This window comes from Neopsephotus bourkii, unplaced genomic scaffold (genome assembly GCF_033783945.1).
Source record: "Neopsephotus bourkii isolate Nb327-2 ecotype Australia unplaced genomic scaffold, CSIRO-AGI_Nbou_v1 NB_1572, whole genome shotgun sequence".
Classification (NCBI taxonomy): domain Eukaryota; kingdom Metazoa; phylum Chordata; class Aves; order Psittaciformes; family Psittacidae; genus Neopsephotus; species Neopsephotus bourkii.
Genome location: NW_026902048.1, coordinates 7,923,122 through 7,942,395, shown reverse-complemented (window position 1 = coordinate 7,942,395; position 19,274 = coordinate 7,923,122). Strand labels below are relative to the sequence as shown.

Here is a 19,274-nt window from a genome sequence, read left to right as displayed (position 1 = left end):
ACTTACAATAGCAGAAAAAACCCCACTGAATTTCACATTGTGCTTCAGCACCACTCCAGCATGTCAGTCAGAATACCACAGAAACTACAGCAGATTTTCTGCTTAAATGCCAACACCGAATTGAAAGCAAAGCATTAGATTAAGGATTTTTGGTTAACAATAACAACTCTCAGATGAGAAAAAACAGAATTATTTCAAGATTTCCAGGAAACCCTAGAACACCGCAAGAGTCCCTGTACCAGTTTCTCACTCCAGTTTCCTTGAATTCACAAAAACATAGGTCTAAAATACTTCACTGTTTTTACTGAGGACAATAGAAACCAATTCTTTAAATTATGTGATGTCTTCTTCCCCCCTGCCTCCTTCTTGACCAAGTCTACAAGTACTGTGTGATTTAAATTCAGGTACAGCAGACTCTCTTTGACTTCCAATTTTTCTTGTAGTAAGAGCCAAAACCAGTTTGCATAGTATTCTGGCTTATAAAGCTGCAAAAAAGACAATATTTTTTTGGCATATACCCCAGCACACTGTCACAGGAGCAGACAAGTAATTCCACAAATGTGTTCACACTCAAAATAATTTCAATGGCTGCCAGAGAAATTTAATCAAGGAATCTGCCACAGTTTTATGACTATTATTTCACTGCCACACCAGACATTTTGTTACACAATGGAGAAACCCCAGTGCTAATCAATATAAGGTAACTAATACAATTACAGAATAAACCTATGACTCTTGAAAATGCCCTATTAAAGGTTATTTTGGAAGACATTATTTGCAAGTATCACACTCCTCCAGGCTTGCTGATCTATGTGGCTGTAGTGTTAATTCAGTGATGTACGCTCCTCTTTCCATATAAATAAATGGATCAATTGGAAAGAAACAACTTCTAGACACTTCTTAGGGTGATCATTTGCCCTGCAGTAACTTAATTATACTGAAGAATGAATCATTACAACTGGTTCTTGATTACTGTCTTGTGACAAACAGCGATCTGTTACTAAATACTGAGAACTGTGCTCAAAGTTCAAGTGAGTCCTAAACAAGGATATTAAATATCACTGGTGAGCTCAAGCACCCATGACAAAAGCAGGCAATCTACACACTGCCAAGTAGTGAAACCACTGCAAGTTTGTCCTGAAGAACCAGGGTAAGTAAAGAAGGGCTGTTTCATGACATTGTCTGCGACGAACTGTAATGAAACTGCATTTTAGATTAACAGAATTGTGCTAATCTGCAGAGTAGTTTTGGGGTAAGGATTGAGTGTTGTTTTGTTTTTGTTTTTTTTTTTAGTAACATCCAAATAATACTAATTCCACTAAAAATCTGCTCTTTTTCCACATCTAGCCTTAAATTACCTTGTGCTCACCTTCCTTGAACACAAGCTCCTAAAGATGCTGTATTTCAAAGTGGGAAACACCTTCCCTAAGTAATGTAGATCTGCTCAAGACTCAGAGCAAAACGAGCACTCTTGAACAGTAAATCCATTCATCTTCTTTCCCCCAACCCCCAGATTTATCATTATAAATGAGTTCCTTCTCCCTCTTCAACACCCACTTTGTTGAACGATTTCAAGCCACACCATGGCAGCACTTCCATTACACATTTTTGAGACAACTTACCACCACCAGCTACAGTGAAGCAGCCTGGCAGGTAGCAGGTCCATCCTGCAGTGTCCTTTTGTTAGAGCCTCATCAATCAGGCTCTACCCTCATAACCACTTATAGCTCATGATCTCACAGCAGAGATCATTTGACAACTGCAATCAGACTGCATCTATCCATTCTAACGTCTTCAAAAATTAAAAGAGAAATGAAACATAAAAACATTAAAAAAAAACAATCAACCAACCAAAAAAAAAAAAAACCAAACAAAAAATCCAAAACCAGATAGTACACACCACCAGCCAGGAAAGAAGGCTTCTGCAAACTTGTGTTCTAGTGTAGATCTCATCCAAGCTAGCTGAACTGTACCAAAACACTGTGATGCAAAAGACAGAATAGGCAGAAAAATCTGCATCTGAGCTTGCAGACCTATTTTTTATTTCTTAGGGAGCTACGAAGTAAAACCTCCTTTTTCTTTTGTACTGAGAACACAACTGTACCTCTAACATGACTCTTCACCACCACAATAACCCAGAATACTAAATTTTGGTGTTTGGCTGATGCTAGGTTGCTCATTCGTACACCACATGAACTAGTAGTTGTGTGCATAAACAACAAACAAAAATTTGACACAGCTGCTTCTGTCTGACTGAGGGTTTAGGGTTTTGGGGCCTTTTTCCTAGATAGCAGGGAACAAGGAAACTTTTTTTATTAAATGTACATTAAAACTTAAGTAGGAATTTGTGCCATGGGCACGCTGATATAAGAGAACAGAGTAACTCTGCCTTCACAATCATTAATTCTTTCATATCGAGTGAAAGCAAGAAGGCCACTGACAAGCAAAACCAGACTCATATAGGACACCCAGCAAAATGAGCGATGATGCGGCTGAGCCTTTTGTTTGAACTCTACCTTTATCATTCTACTACTTTATGACGAAAGGTGAGTAATACTTCAATACTTGGTGTGCATTCATGCAATGAAAGGAAGGGAGCATTTTCCTAAATTAATTCCTAAATACACACCCCTAAACACTGGAGGTTTATTTTATTTCCCTAATCACAGCAGCAAATGCAATCTAAATCCACTGTAAACTCTAATACAAGAAGCTAGTAACAGTGGAAACGGCAGTTAAACACTGGGATATATTCAAATGTAATTCCTGTTCCCCAGTTTTCGTTGCTTTAGCAACCTTAGTAATCAACTAGAGCTCTGAAGCCAGCACTGTATGACAAGGTTTTGGTTTTAAAGATACACACGTGTTCTCTACTCCTCAGTTTCCTTCTCCCAAAGTGCTTTCTCAAAGCAATCTTGATTTACATCACCTAGTCCCAAAACACAATGTGTTGATGGCATACTAAAGTGAATCTCCCACTCCAGTTATTTTAAAAATAGAGTACTGGAGTTAAGTGAAAGTATTTTGTGTTTAATTGAGATGCTCTGTAGCAAATAAACATGGAATGCAGAAGTCTTAAGCTTTATTTATCAAAGAAAACTTTTACTGGCCGCTAAGAACTATCTTCGTGACCACAGCATCAATAATTCACAAAAAGTCAGTCAGCTACATCCTATTATATACTCTTTACTGTAACCAGTGTACAAAATCTACATAGCCAGCCTCTGAGGTACATTTAAATAAGCTGAGACAGCAGAGACACTTCTGTTACTTTGACAGAGAAGCTCAGCCTATAGTATCTTCCAGAGTAAAGAATTCATTATCTTTACCCCTACCTTCTACTTTATCTGTAACCGGCTGTGGTATTCTTGTTTTCAGCTGTACACATCAGACTCTGTTTTATAATACAGCAGAGCTAAGACACATGAGCAAAGTCCTCACAACATGACATAAAAAACTTTGACAATCCTTTCACTTTCCCTTTGGCCATCCTGCACTCAAAAGCTGAAAAAAAAAAAAAAAAACTACTTCATAAAACTGTAATTCTGTAAGAGTTGTTATAAAGAACAAGAAAGATTTCATAATATCCATGTACCTAAACACAGTATCTTTTAATATAAAGACTTCAGTTAAAACAAGTATGTGTCAATGAACACAGAAACTGGTTCCCTAGGAAACATTAAAAAAACCCATGTGCAAATATTAACACTGGTTATGCATTCCCACAAGTTCTGTGCCTTCATAGCTGTCTCTTAAATTTCAGTTACTTCCAAACTGGAGTGCTTCGCCTTATTCCCAAGGCTGAAAATTCTGTGAGCCAGGGCATTCTGGCTCACCTCCCAAGCCCATCAATATAACCCTTCTCACCACCCTTGGCTCAGCACTGGGAGACTGAGGGTTTACAAGCCTAGAGGAAGCAATCTTGCTGCTCTCCAACAGTTCGCAAAGCATTTCTGTTCAGGAGCACAGTATAATTCTGCTAGTACTCCCACCCACTTACTGGAGCACCTCTGACATGTCACTTTTGAGCACTGCTCTTACCCTGCCTCCTCTTCACATCAAACACTTTCTGATGTATTTCCCTTACCTCTACATACCTACAGCACCATGCAATAGTTCAAGGCTGTCCTGCAGCAGCAATAATTGTCATGAGCTCACCTATGCAAGACTTAAGCCTCTGACTCACGTGTTAGGATTACTTATCTGACGAGCGCAGTGGCTTTTGACTCAAGCTGCTGCCTGCTCCACCCATCTCCAAAACTTCTACCCTTTTCCCAGGCACAGCTCCCAAAGCAGGGAGTAATTGCTGAAGCACACAAACCACATAAGTCAAGACAAAAAGATATGGCACCAGCTAAGTTTTATTTAAATGTATCAGGCTGTACTTTCTGAAATTTCAGTTCCAACTGGATAAACATATAATGAAAGTAGACCCTAAAATGCAATCAAACTGCAAAGCTCACCTAAAATTTCACACTTCTACGTTTGCACAGCTGCTTAGCTATACACATTGTAACTTAATAATAATTAAAAAAAGAGTATTCCCAACCTAAGGATTTATTGTAATTTTGTATACATTTCAGTCTCCACAGATTTTACAAAGAACCTCATGTTTTCAAGTTTTAACAGCTTTAATTCTCCAGTTTTGCTATGATTTTTTGATACAGTTGTGAAATGCGGCAGTGATACTGCATTTTCATTATGTCACTTGTAGACAATCGTAACTATATCCAGAAAATGGGCTGATATAAAAAGCTTTAAGTATCATCCCCACAATGCTGATAGAGAAGAACAAAGAAAAAGCTGAACCACCTCAACAAACAGCAGGTGTCTGTATCCAAAATCCTATTGTAACATACAAAGTTAAAGCTATTTTCACACAATTCTTCAAAGATCCCTGGAAACCTGAATGTTGTCTCTCCTATAGAACACCAGAGCCAGCATCTGAGAGGATTATGTGGGAGCTGAAATGGATAAACCCTTGCAAGTATGGAGGCAGACAAACTGGATGCATCACATCTTCCCATCCAGAAGCATTAGTATAGCTCTTGCGGTGATCTGAGAGTCTCCAATAAAAAGAGCATGAGAGGACAGAAAGGCACACTGAGGACAAGAACAGCAGAAAGGTCCTGATTCAAAAGTGATCAGTACCAACGAACTCCCAAAAAGAACTGACTGCAGATGAATCCATCTGTCCCCAGTATATGAATATTTTATCAGCCAGCATTATATGAAGATGACTCAGCTGGCAGTAGGATTTCTCTTTCCTTTATATACCTACATTAATACGCTCAAGCACTGTAGAAGAACAAAGTTATTAAATAGGACTGGGCTTCTCTCAAAGATATGCAGTATCTCAGTCACTGAAGGGCTGTACGCAGAAGCCAAGTAGTGTCAAGGCCTGTGTTATCCAGGGGACCACCACGCTTGGATAAGTCCTCTTTAATTCTCTGAAAACAATTAGTGTTTCTTTGAGTTACTCTAACCAATTCCACAGACTGAAAAAAGAAAGGAAGGCAGTATTTTAATTTTAACGTCAGAACAATAGGCGATTCCTCTGCACTGACATGTCTTGTGAATCATAAGTAAGAAGAAATCCTCCTTGGATAAGTGACACTGTAACCTCTATTTTTTCCCCTCAATCCCCAGATAAGTGGAGGCAACACATACCAATTTTCTAACTGCTCCAGACACTGAGCTTTATTACAGTGTGAATCTGTATGCACTTCAGCATCTGCTTTCAAAGAAGTGGCAAATCCACAGCCTCGAAGAGAAACAGTATCCTCCTGATGAGTCCCTCCTGCCTTCTCTAAGTGATCCATTTTCAACTAAATTCATTAAATATTCTAATACCAAAGCGATAACTGCCAAAATGGAAGACACATTTTACAAAAGCAATTTATAACTAGAAAATATTCCTCCAGCATCTTCTTAGAAACTAGAAAACCTACTGCTGTTTCTTTCTCTGTGCCATTTTTGTATTAGCACCCTGATTTAAAAAAAAAAAAATAAAAATCAGACTCATCAATCTCTTTCTCCTACACATCCTCAAGTTCTTCCATTCCTGCTGCTCAAAGATGGTCTGATTTGACTCTACCAGGATTAAAGATCTGTTGCTCCACAAACACTATACATTATCACACTGGTTTACACTTTATTTTCCTCTTGCAAATGTTCCTATAATGAACTTTAGAACAATGAATGCTCAGGCCCCAGCAACAGTCTACATAAAGCTGATTAAAAAAATACATAGCAATCACCAGGATTACCAGCACCAGATGTTCTAAAACAGCAGACCACAGATAACTAGTTCAGAGCTTAAAAATCAAATTTCCTAGCCAAAGCCTGTATCACTACAAACCCAGGGGCTAAATCCTTTCTCCCTTCTCCCAGTAAATACTGCTAAGAACTGTGAACAATAAAATTTGGCTCGAAGTTTCTCCTGAATACCTCTGTTCAGTTGAAGTGCTCATGAAATCTGCCTTGTGCTCTCCAGAAACATGGAAAGACAGCACAAAAAAGTAATTTATTACAGAAACAGGTATCTGCATTTAATTATAGTTAAAAATATTTCGTATCAGAAATTTTACCTATCTTCAAGTAATAAATGTTAATCTAAGAAATGTTGAACTGTAATTTTGTACATTTAGAAAAGTATTCGCTTCTCAAAACTTTCCTAACCTCACATCAGAAAATCCAGGTCATACATACTTGTCCAGGTATCTTATCTGGGCTCATCCAAGCTTCTATGTAGTAAAAGGCATTTTGCCCATATTGTGCAAATGAAGGTTTTGACAACTGCCAAACAGCATGCTTGCAGATTAGTTTCTGCCAACATAACCTAGTTAATGGGGCCAATTGCTCTTGTAATCTTTTTGGCAAAAGATTTCATGCTAGTCAGCCTTTTACCCCTCAAAAAAGGATGCTTACCAATTAACAGTTAGCTACTGGACAAGAGGCAGATGTACCTAGCTATGGATCACAGACAACTGTTAAAGCAAGCACTTAAGGTCATTATTTCAGCTGATATGTAAAGGTAGAAACTGACCTGCAGACACACCTTAGAAAATTAAATAAAATAATAAAAGAAAAAGAAAAAAGAGCAGCAGTTTCCTGATGTTACTCAGCATCCTATTTGCTTCTATTTCCAATGCAGTACTTGTAAAGCAAGCAGGCTTCTTAGTTTGATTGCAGTACCACAGAAGAACAACGGGTTATGCAGGAAAAAATGTTAGCAATTCCAGTACAGGCCACACCGGTACTTAACTGCCTACCAGTAAACCTGCGGAGCATAAAGAAGTCTTGTCCTGCTGAAGTTTCTATTTCTGAAATAGCAGATAACAGTGCAGCACTTGGAAAAGTACACATATTAATGCCTACATTATGGCCAAATGCCATCTGGATAGTAACGTTTTGGCTATGTATGTTTCCTGCACTTTACCATCTCATGACATGTACTTCTAGTTACCAGCTAGATACAAACATAGGTTTTTCGTATCTATCTCTGAACAATTATGTTTTTCAAATAAACAGTGTTTCCCTTTGTCCAAGTACCTCAAAGCTTCTAAGACAGAGGCAAAATAGAATTATTTAATGAGAATTTTAAAAAATATTTAAAAAGGAAGTCTGATCAGTTCTACAGTGAAGAATAGGTAAAAACATAGCTCACATTAAACTACTGCCTAGAAGCACTGGGAATAGCAGAAGGAAGAAAAGGCAGCATAACAAATGGCAAACAATGCCTGCTAACTACAGCCTTCAAAAATCAAAATTAAGTTTAAGCTAACACTGCTTCCTTTATTCTGAGTTAACACATACTTCATAATTAAAAAAAAAAAAACAACAACAAAACAAACCAAGAGAAAATTGCTATGAATATTAGTTCACTTTTTCCTGGTGCCTAAATGCAACAGGTTTAGAACTGCATCCAGGTTAGAAACATTCAAGATCCTTAGGTTTAATGTTCCTCATTATAAACATCATTAAAGTAGGTTTTTGGATGGAAAGGGTAATTTCCTGAAATAATTGGAAGCTGCCAGATCTTATTTATATCAATAGTGTCTGTTCAATGCTCTACACAATATGGTCTCAGATCTTAGATGAGCTTTGACAGAAGGGGATCCAGTTTGGAAGGGTGGTACATTTGGCACCAGCTTCCTTAATTTCAGGATGAAAGAGAACTCAATAAACCAAGGAGACTTTACAACCCTTTTACTCTCTACAAAACTGGGTGAACGTTGTGGATTTATGGCAATCTTATCTTTAACATCAAGTACTTGGATCCAAGTAGTATTTGAGTACACTCTATCATCTTCGTTAATGCAAATACAAATTAGAAAAATTTCTTGGATTTCTTTCTAAAGGCAACTATATTTGTGCCTGTATTCCTTCACAGATAGTTTCTGCATTATTAGACTGATTTTTAATACAAATTTCAAAACCAGGATAAAGAACAACTTGCACTGGTTTCATGCCTGGGGCCTTTAGAAGTGAACATCACAATCCATGAATAATTAGCAAGAGCTCAGAGGAAAGGGCAGAGGGTTTCTGTATCAGAGGAACAGAAACTTGGAAGGTAGCAGAGTTTCAGCAAAAGTCAAAACCTTTCAGGCATCCTGGTCAGACTTAAGGTTAAAACATCAGGTAATATCTTTAACTACTGTACTGACTCCTGAAGGGTGTTTCTTGCATCAGAAAGAGATGCCGGCAATGTATGCTAACCCACAGTGTACTTATTAACTAGTCCAAGGCGAAGGTTACATGTTCATAAACTAGTATGCATAAAAATAGCAAAACTGAAGCTGAAACATTTCTTGACCCCACCTCTTCCTAGAACTCTGGTACTTTTATAGTCAGTTAAACTTGGTAAGATGCTCATACCCAGACTAAACTACTAAATTTTTCTGTAGAATTATTAAGATACGTGAAGAAACATGCTTTACTAGAAAAAGACAATGTTACAGTAGGGAACAACAAAAAGATTTAATGAAAAAATGTGTAATACAACTTAATACACACTCAGGTACATTCCAGTTTGACTGGCTCTTGACCAAGCTGCCTCAAGGTAAGCATTGTCCAGGGAACACCTCCAAGATAAATATACCAAATTAGCTACTTCATTTATAAAACCCCCAAACAACACACCAAAACACACACCTGAAGCTATAAAGAACAAACAGCTTGCTGGAGAAGACTTTCATAAATTTGCACTGGAGAACATGCTTCAAAAGCAAGATTATTTTCTTGAAAGATGGCACTTTCCCCAGGTTGTCATACAGCCAACATCCTACAAAAATAAATTCATCAGATGCTGGGGAAGACTATACAGAGATGGGACAAAGATTAAGATCTGTACAAACAAACCAGTCCAATGCTTAAGGCAGTAAGTTAACTACTCCAAGTTTCCTTTAAAGTATAGATGGCTCCATACACCATTTTGGCTGCAAAATGCTCAACAGAAGTCTGCCCCCATATTGCTGTTGGCTTCCCTTTTATTTTGGATATTATTAAGGCTTGCAATTTACTGTATAGTGTAATAGTTAAGATAAAGCGTCTTGTTAACTTTATTATAAATAGCTATTAAGATTCATGGAATAATGATAAAATAATCTGAAGCTTATCTCAGTTTATCTGTATACTGGACAAAATATATAGCTGGTTTTGCTTCTTTGATACTGAACACCATTTTTCAACTTCTGTGAGAACATTCAAAGCAAAGCTAACTAAAAGTCAGCGGAGGGGAGAAATGTCCAGAAAGATCCTATGATCAGAGCAAACCCCTTTTGAAACAACCTTGATAAAAGAGAAATATTTAAGCCATACTATTTTAAGGGTGTTTTCCTGAGAAGCAAGTTGAAATTGGTCTCAGAATTTTCAGACTTGTTGGATTCCATTATCCGTTACTCCATAGCTGGTCATTTACTGCACACAAAAAGAAAGGGACATTCCATGTCACTGGTCTAACATACTGGCACTTTAAGAAATTTGGCAGCGTCCTGTAAAAGATTAGTAATAAAAATCTCAGAGCTACTGGCTGACACTGCATGCCTTGAGAAGGGTTATTTGCCAGACACTGATGTATGCAGCTTCTTCCAGCAGCATGCCTTGGCTGATAAACAAGACTTACCAGAGTCAAAGTTCTTAAAGTAACATTTCTATATGTAAGCAGGACTTTTTAATCAGGCACAGTAACACAGATCTGCCTAGAAGCATACCCAAAATTGTCTAAACCACAGTTATTTCAAATCAACAGTCTTGAAGGTGTACCTAGAAAAAATTTCAAGAGACTCTACCAATAAATAATATCACAGTCAGGAAAGCATACAAGCTTTTCTAACAAATATGCAATACAGAAAAAACAGAGGCACTATTTTGAGATTACCTCTAATTTAAATTTTCCCCTCTGGACTTTGAGGCAAGTATATTAACATAAAACCTCATCTTCCACATCAACACCATTCTTCATTTGTGAACCCACATGGAATTCCCCTTTTTGAAAGTTGAGATGTTACAGATTTATTTCATGATTGTAGGGATTTTTTCGAAGACGTGCATGTGCTCATCAGGAGACATTATGGGGTGGGAAGGTGGGGGGGGCACTGAGCCAGATCCTCCTGTTTAGCACAATTTTATGCCGTTGTATTATTTGGTCTCATAGTCAGCAAATCCAACCACAATGTTTAATGCCAATAGGAGAAGTTTGTCTGTAAAGTTAGCATAGTGCTTGAAAAAATATAAAGATATGGATATAGATAACACCAGTATAACATTATACAACTGGCCTATGTTTGCACCCTTCTGTGACTGTGAGCAGCAAAGCATAATGTGCAAACATGCCACAATAATCCATTTTTCTCAATTTATCCTTTGGAATAAAGAATGCAAAGATGTTCCTCAGCCCTTAAGATGACACTATGCACTACTCATCCCACTCTATATTCATAGAATCATAGAATAGTTTGGGTTGGAAGGGACCTTCAAGGTCATCTAGTCTTACCCTCTTAGCCTTCTATTAAAGGCATCTTTATTCATCTGTGTTCATAGCGTTTCCTGGGTTTACAATCACACAATTTCAGTGCTCACAAAACCTGACATTTAAAAACGCACAGCAACAAAACAGTTTGAGAGTAGGAATGAATTCAACTTCATCATGTCAGTCTGAGCATGCAAGACCACAAGGAACCCCTCCTCTTGCATACAGGTAAGTGTCTTCAACTTCTCTCAAGTGCAGTGGCAACTGAAACAATCTCCTAACCAGCAGAGAAAGATTTCTACCCTTTTTAGGGAGCAATTGGTAAAAGCAAGCGTATATGTGCACAAGCATGTTAGATACAACACATTTGCAGCTTATTTTACAATTCATTTCAACTTCTTCCAATGCAGCCTTGTAATTGATTTATATTTGTGAGGGAGGGCAGAAGGGAGTGTTAGTTATTCATCAAATTTATTACTGGCTTTAGGGATAAAGAAGGGCTACGATATGTCTTCACTTAGTTTTACTAGTGCTACATAATTTTGAGATGGTTGGCTTTAAAGCCAACAGAGGATGCAACTGAAGAACTAACTTCTTGATACTTTGCTTAAAAGTGGTTTTGGGACAGAGTTTAGAAGTTACTACAATCACACTGCCCTCTCCACCAGGCAAACATTACAATAAAATGAAACACAAAATTCAGACATAAGCTACAGAACTAGTTGCTTGGCACTGCTTTTGAACTAGTTTATGTCCATGTGAGGAAGCATCACAGGGCAAAACAAGATACCCAAAAAAAAAAAAAATCAAAAAAAGAACCCATTTCCATCATTCAATATGAAAAAAACAAATATCCATTTGCTCATGAAGTGTCAGTCTTCCCCAGAAAACCAGTTGCCAGCAGATTAACCCACCTTCATAGCTTGAACCGTTCTCTGATAATTGTTTTTTTTTTTTAATTCGCTCTTTTTACTTATGCTCACAAGTAATGAGCTAGTGTAAATTTACCTCACCACTTAGAAACACAGCAAAACAGGAGAGTAACAAAGGATAAAGGTTGAATTTTGGAGGGATGTTTTGGTTTGATGCTGCAATAGACTGAAGATTGGCCCTGGCTTCAGAGCAAAAACACTGCAGTTTACATGGTACAGCTCATGCTCCATTGTTATGACCAAAGGGAACAAATCTAAGCGCTGCTAGCAGCATGCACAGGTCAAATAGCCACTGTGTAATAACCATCAGCTCAGTCTCCAGAGGTGACACACTTCCCTATGCAGAGTGAGGAAGGGACAGAGCTGCCTTTCTCTTTTTTGTATGCTTCACGCAATTTACCGCTAAAATGCAGACAGAAACCTTTAGCTCTTTTGGCAAGTAGGATTTAACAACATGTTTTGCCTACAAACCTTCATGTTCAATGCTCTGACGATGCTGAGCACCAGGTCCTACAACTTTTGTATAGCAGGGTAAACCAACATCTCCAGGCAGCTGAATTTCAGGACTATCTACACCTGGGTTAACAAGTGTTGCTAGCCAAAGGCTCTTTGGCAGCTTATTTTTCTTCCCTATTAACGCTAGTTGCAAAACATTCGACAGTGAAAAATCATCTTAAAAAAAAAAAAAAAACCAAAAACCAAACAAACAAACAAAAACCAAGCTCTGATCTTCTATTCCTTACAGAAATAGGAAACATTTAACAAAACCACTTTTACTTCAGTGACTTAAGGATGTAATACCACACCAAAGCTCAGTAAACATTCTGAATAACTTTGAACATCAGAGCACCTGTTTTAAACAGTTGTTGGTATTTGTCCCTGTGATGCTCATCATCTGATTTCATCTCTGCTTGTTGCATAAACAACAGGAGACTATTCTGTGTGTTTCTATTTTTGAGCAAAGTTGTATGCAGTTTTTTTTGATGTACTGACCGTGGCAGGTAGAATAAGTTAAGATTTAGGCAACAGACTCTTTAAACAATCCTTTGCAGACACTATAGCAACATTATTAAGAAGCTGAAAGTGGGAAATACCCTATCGAAGTCAAGGACAGAAAAATCTACCAGGTTATGAACCATCAACAGCAAGAACCCTATTACTCCTGTATTATTTATCATGACTCTGCCAAGCACTGCCTTTGGCCAAATCAGGAATTTAGTTGGTATCTTCTTACCAAACCCTCTAAGTATTCAACCTAAAGAACTCAGGTTAGATTATGCACAGAAATACAGTGCTAGTGAAAGAAGATTCTGTAGCAAAGAAAATTAAAATACAAAATAAGTACTTTGACAAACCAAAGTAAAACAACCTGAAGCTATCATTCACCTAGAAAGCTGTAACCAATGCAGCAAATCAGAATGGAGACAAACTAAACTGACATAACCTCAGAAGATTAGTTATCACTCTAATCCAATTAGGTGTGTTTCTCAATTTTACCCCAATGAAAACTGTAATATTTTTCCATTAACTTCTGCAAATGAAACAGCCATATGAAGAGACCGATAATCAGCACCACAAATAGTAAAATTCACATATAATAAAAGGTTTAGTTTGGGATCATTTTTTACATTAAATCTGGGGGGGAAGTTTAAAAACCTATTTAAACATTCTAAATTACCTCTTATCCACTGATCAAAAGCTCTTGCATTTTACTATGCCATTTCACAATCCAATTCCTTTCATCATGCCAAGAAACATAATGAAAAATGGAAGTGAACCAATGCTCTCCTATCAACTGAAAGACAAATTCAAATGTACATTTTGAGAATGAGGAATTTATACACTGCAGTAACATCTATCATTTACCAAAAGCTTAAACAGGAAAAAAAGATACTAGCTTATTTTGTATACCATGAAAAAACATCTAGCTGTATTATGTTAAATGCAACAAGAAGAGCTCTTCCTATTAACTGTATTTGCTTCTCCTCCTTTCACTACCCAGAAGGTGGACTATTAGTTTCTCCTCTCTGATGCTTTACTCCAGAAGCAGAGAGAGCGGGGAAGCAGTATCTTCTTCATTTGACTGGGGTTTTAAAACACTTCACAATGCTTCTCCAAATTTTTGGAGAACATACAAATTGATTTTAATATAAATAGCACGCATTCAACAAAGCAGTCATGGTTTTGTGCTTAAGCACTCTACCCAGACCCAAAGAGTGCATCCTGTTTTTAAGTACTGTACATTGTCTTAATGTAAACATGTTTGAAAGTTCAACCTTCCCATGTGGAATTCAGGAAAGAAGGGGGAGGACAACAATCAATTCAGTCTGTGCAGATGTTACACTAAGTCAGTCAGATATCAGGATAAGAGTTAATCACATCTGAATAAAAACCAACAACTTAAACCCATATAGACCATGACAGAAGACAGAGTCCAATACAGCTTCTCTTCAATCTGGTTCTGGCTTTGGAACAAACAGAACAAAACCAGACCAACCTGCCTAAAATAACACATGCACAAAAAATGTTATCTGAAGCAATGAAACAGAAAATTCTCTGAGAAACATTTAGATACCAGATGGAAATTTGTTCATCGAGTGGAAATAAATATATATAAAAGACCAAACTAATTACCAATTAGCAGTTTATACTGGAAATAGAACAACCAATGCTACACTTAGGCCTCTGAAGAAACAGCTATAAAAATTCATTTCAAGGGAATAAAATTATACATCAACATCTTCACCTGGGCTGAAAGACAACATTCAAACTAAATAATTAGTAAAATTATGATTTAAGAGTGTACTTAATTAATGAGAAGAGATACTCATTTAATTAGAACTAAGGAAAGTAAGTTACTCTTCACAAAGACTAAGAGTATAGTTGACAGATTCTCCAAAGACAGGTGATAATTGAAAACAAACAAAATTTATTATTTTCCATCCAGTATTTAAAGGACAGTTTTATAATCATCTGTTATGTAAGCTTTGATACCTAAATGTGTATGGGATTGCGAGATCCTCATTTGAGTACCTGGAAAATATACACTCAAAATTTGCAGCTATGCTTGCAAACACATGCAGCTCTCCATCATTTCTAAAGTTTGGCAGCATTCTCTTTTTGTAGTGTCAATCACTGCAACTTTCATAATACACTGATAAATTAATATTTGTAAGTATCAGTAGTACTTCATGGGCACAATTTTAAAAAAGTAAAAAAAAAAAAAAAAAAAAAAGAAGAAAGAATCCCAGACTTCCAACATTTTAATAATTCCTTCCTACTGCCATGTGGAACGTCTAGTGGACTCAGAAGAACAACAGCTTCCCACAGAACTTAGCACAGATGACTAAATGCTTTTGATAGCATAGTGAACCTCTATTTTAAGACCTCACTTTCAACTTTGCATTACAGTTCACCACCATATGGCTACAGGCCAAATGTCAGGAATTTGCAATAAGAATGAAAGCATACACAAACTCTTGGAAGCTACAGTGAACTGCTGCAGCAGAGGTGGTATAATACATTTTATCTCAAGAGGCAGACTTGAATTTTTACAGCAAAATATTTCACTTAATTGTGAGCCACCTGGACTTACAAAGAAGGGCTAAGAAATGATCAAAGTTCACACTACTGCTTAGATAATTCATCAGCAGAAAGACTATTGTTTTGGTTCATACCTGCTCAAAAGACATCTGCCATCTGTTTAGAATCAGTTAACTTCTTGGGGGTTTTTTTTAAGCTTACATTTTACAGGAACCAATTTCTTTACTAAGCCCCTAAAATACTGTAGTATTTCCTTTGGCTCCTGAAAATCTAACTAATGATAACACAACTTCTCTAACAGTACTCTCAAGGTAGCACTAAGACATGAGATTTACAAACATGGTAAAGTAAAAGTTTGTGAACTTTTAAAATCCCTCAATTTAAGGAGGAAAGCAAAACCTAGATCTTGCATAAACCACATAAAAAGCTCTAATGTAGAACTACAAACTTCTCCAGTCACACTTTAACAGAAGGAGCCTGATCCTCTCAGAGCAAGCTGGACATGTGTGGGCATCACCTACTGGGTCAGGTTTCTTGGAAGATTTATGTGAAGGAACCCCTTATTTCTGGATATGTGTAGACCTTAATCACGTACTAAATGCTTGTCAAGAAGGCAGATGTGAAAGCACTTCTCCAGAGCTCCAGAATACCTCCATGAAAAAACATGATCAACTAAACAAAGAGAAACGGAGAGAAAACACAGCAACTAAAGGACAAACATTAACTATGCTTGGCTCAGCCACAGCTCTGTTCCTTCCCTAGACATCATTTACATAATCCATATGTGGAATAGCGGCATTTAATAAATTATTCTGCATACAGCACATTAAAATTATTTCTTTATTTACATACAAGAACTTTTTTTATGAGAGAGTGAACTGGAAAATGTACCCAGAACCTGGCCTGCTCACCAGATGGAACACCTGCTACAAAACGTGTTTTCCCCCCTACACCTTTCTTCCCCATGCTCTTGACATTGGACTCCATGATTGACCAATCCCCAGATCCTTGAAAAGCCAATTATCTAAATTAGTAACAACTCCTGTCACTATTTTTGCAGCTGGCACGTATCCCTGATAGACATTAAATACTTATTTCATGGAAGCCAAGTTCATCTACACAACCCCAGAGCCAAGAACAGAAAACCTCCACTGTTCTTTTCTCCTGCCCTGTTACAACATTTAAGCCTTTTAAAGCCCTCTCTTCGTATGTTCTGCAAGGTCCTACTTTAAGAACCACTTATGCAACAGCAAGAAGAGCTCATGGTTTCTGTGGACAGAAGAGGCAAGAGGCCCATGGATGACAACCAATTATAGCAAGGAACCAGCAGCAGCATATCTGCTTGGGATTTCCTATGACACATAGCCTCCTTGTTTCTACTGGCTATGCTGCCTTGCCAAAGCTGTCTCACTGATGCTCCACCCCTTTGGATGCCACCTCCTCCTGGCAGAATCCCGTGCTCTACTTCCACCTGTCAACACTTTTTCCTTCCACCCTGCTACTCTACCCAATTGATAACAGTTGTCTGAAAGATGTCTACGTCGGGTGAGCATGTGTGAAACCCCAGACACATCACAGAACACCAGCAGTTTCTTGGTAAGATCTAATCTAGGCTACTACCAAATTCAAAGCTTTGGCTTCACTGGGTTACCACTAGGCATAGACCATGGTGGGCAAATCTCAAACAAAAGGTCTTTTCATACCCTGCAAGCTCAAACTGCAACCCGTGCAGTATCTCTTGCGCAAAATGGAGCTTTTTAGTGGTGGAGCAATGACTAATATATTATACAGCTGAACAAACCCCTAAACCTTTTAACAAATGAAGCCATCCAGCAAATCACACGGTAGGTGTTGACAGAACATCTGGTGAGGCCATCGAAATAACTCAAACCATCTACAAACCCATTCCCCTCCACCTCTCAGCAGGTCAACCGTGCAGACATTGGAGTTATTAGGATTAAACAGAGATACAGAAATACCTTGTCCCCAAATATTCATTTACCTTGTCCTGAGGGCCTGCCAGGCTGCATCAATGTCTGCATACAGGTTTTTCTCAGAGGGCTTGCCAGTGCTCACCCCGTAGCCAGAGTAGTCATAAGAGAAGACGTTGCAGTTGATGCGGGAGCCAAGGCCAATATAGAAGCTGCACATCTGGCCCAGGTCCACAGCATTACCATGTGAGAAGAGTAGGGTGTACCGGCCAGTGGGGGCACAACGTACGAACATGCAGCCCAGCCTGTTATCTCGAGCCGTGCGGGAGAAGAACACTTCCACAGCATCCAGTTCGCGCTGCGAATACTGCCAGTCCGCCCGCTCACTCAAGTGCAGACTGCAGGTGCCTGATCCCGTTGGGGTCCCTGGCCCAGCTGCTGCCCCAGCCTCCTGCTGCTGCTCAGGCTGCAGCACTGTATAGGTGGGCTCCGGGGGCAAGAAGGCCAGCTTGGCAGCGATGCGGCTGGGACAAGGCGGGCAGCAGAACAGCCAGCAGAGCTCGCCCAAAGAGAAACCGTTCATTCTGGGGCCTTGTTCTGGCATCAGAGACACCGGAGAAAAACTAACCTATACTGGAAAGAAACCAAAACTGAACCAACCCAGTGCCTTCCTCCAGCACAACCTGCACTCCTTCCTGCAAGGCCACTAGCTGCCCTCCCAAAACGCAAACAATGACAGCCTTGGAGAAACTACAGTTCAGCAAAAATAGTTCAGCGTTTCACAGCTTAACAACGTGCTTACAAAAAAACCCCAACTTACAAACAAAAAAAAAACAACCCCACAAAATGTAAGTACAATCAGCCTTTTCAAATCCCACAACTAATGCTACAGTAAATACAACTCTAAAGCACCACCCTAGATTCCCTCAAAGGAAACAGATCGCAACTACATGTACACATGTACAAGACGAACACGCAAATCCCCCGGCTCGGTGCAGCACCCAGCATTAAGCGCAGGCTCTCCCCGCGCCAGGAACATGCAGCCGCGCCAGGAAGGGCCCTTCCCCCAGCACCACACGCGGCCCCGTCCCGGCCCAGCCCCACCCGCCACCGGCCCCGAGGCCCCCGCCAGACAGCAAGGGGCCCCCTCAGTGCTACCGGCCCCGCCCCGGCCCAGGCAGCGTCCCAGCGGCGGCGGGAGGAGGAGGTGGAGGAAAAGGGGAAGGCAAGGTCGATGCTCAGCTACGAGTCGCCGCGGGCACGGCCATGCCGGCTGCGGCGCGGAGACAGGAGCAGGCAGCGGCCATGTCCCGGCGCTCTCCCCTCCTCGCAGCCGCACAGCTTCCGGGTTACGGGCGCAGAGCGGGGCCGCCCGCCGCAGGTGCCGGCGGGGACGGGGCGGGAGTCCTGCGCTACCACAGCTCCCGCCGCGGCTCGCGGCTGCCCCCTAGGCCTTGCGCAGGGCCGCCCGCAGGTGCGCGGGAGGGGCGGGGCGGGGTTGGAGGTGAGCGGCAGCCCGCAGACGATATGGCAGCGCAAGCCTGGCTCTTTAACGGAGCCCCCCTGCCGCTGCCGCGGTCACGGCCGCCCACCTCCCGCGCATGCGCGGCGGGGCTGGGGGCCGGTGCTGCGGGGCGGGTGGGGCACTGGGGGTTATGTCGCGATATATCAGGGTATGTCTCGCCGCTTGTGGGGAGTGTGGCGGGGGCATCTTTGACCTTCTGCAGCCTCTCGTGCTCCACTCCCGAGCGCCGCAACTCCAACGCGCTGGGGTCACCCTGAGCAAAGGCAGTTTGGGGCTAAGGCCACCCTCGCCCCTCACAGTTTAGCAGCCAGACAGGTTGCCTGTCAGCGGCGACTTTCCCTGGCTCTCCAGGCTGGCGAGGGAATATCATG

At 40.0% G+C, this 19,274-nt stretch overlaps 1 protein-coding gene across 1 annotated transcript in view; it reads right to left on the bottom strand.

Moving 5' to 3' along the window:
- The window catches only part of ABHD17C (abhydrolase domain containing 17C, depalmitoylase), a 29,595-nt gene extending 10,778 nt beyond the window's left edge, over nucleotides 1-18,817 (bottom strand). Inside the window, exon 1 of the mRNA XM_061371371.1 lies at nucleotides 17,450-18,817. Within this exon, the coding sequence (XP_061227355.1) occupies nucleotides 17,450-17,982 (533 nt within the window). The 5' untranslated portion in view covers nucleotides 17,983-18,817. The remainder of the gene's footprint in view (nucleotides 1-17,449) is intronic.
- Between the last annotated feature and the right edge of the window lie 457 nt (nucleotides 18,818-19,274).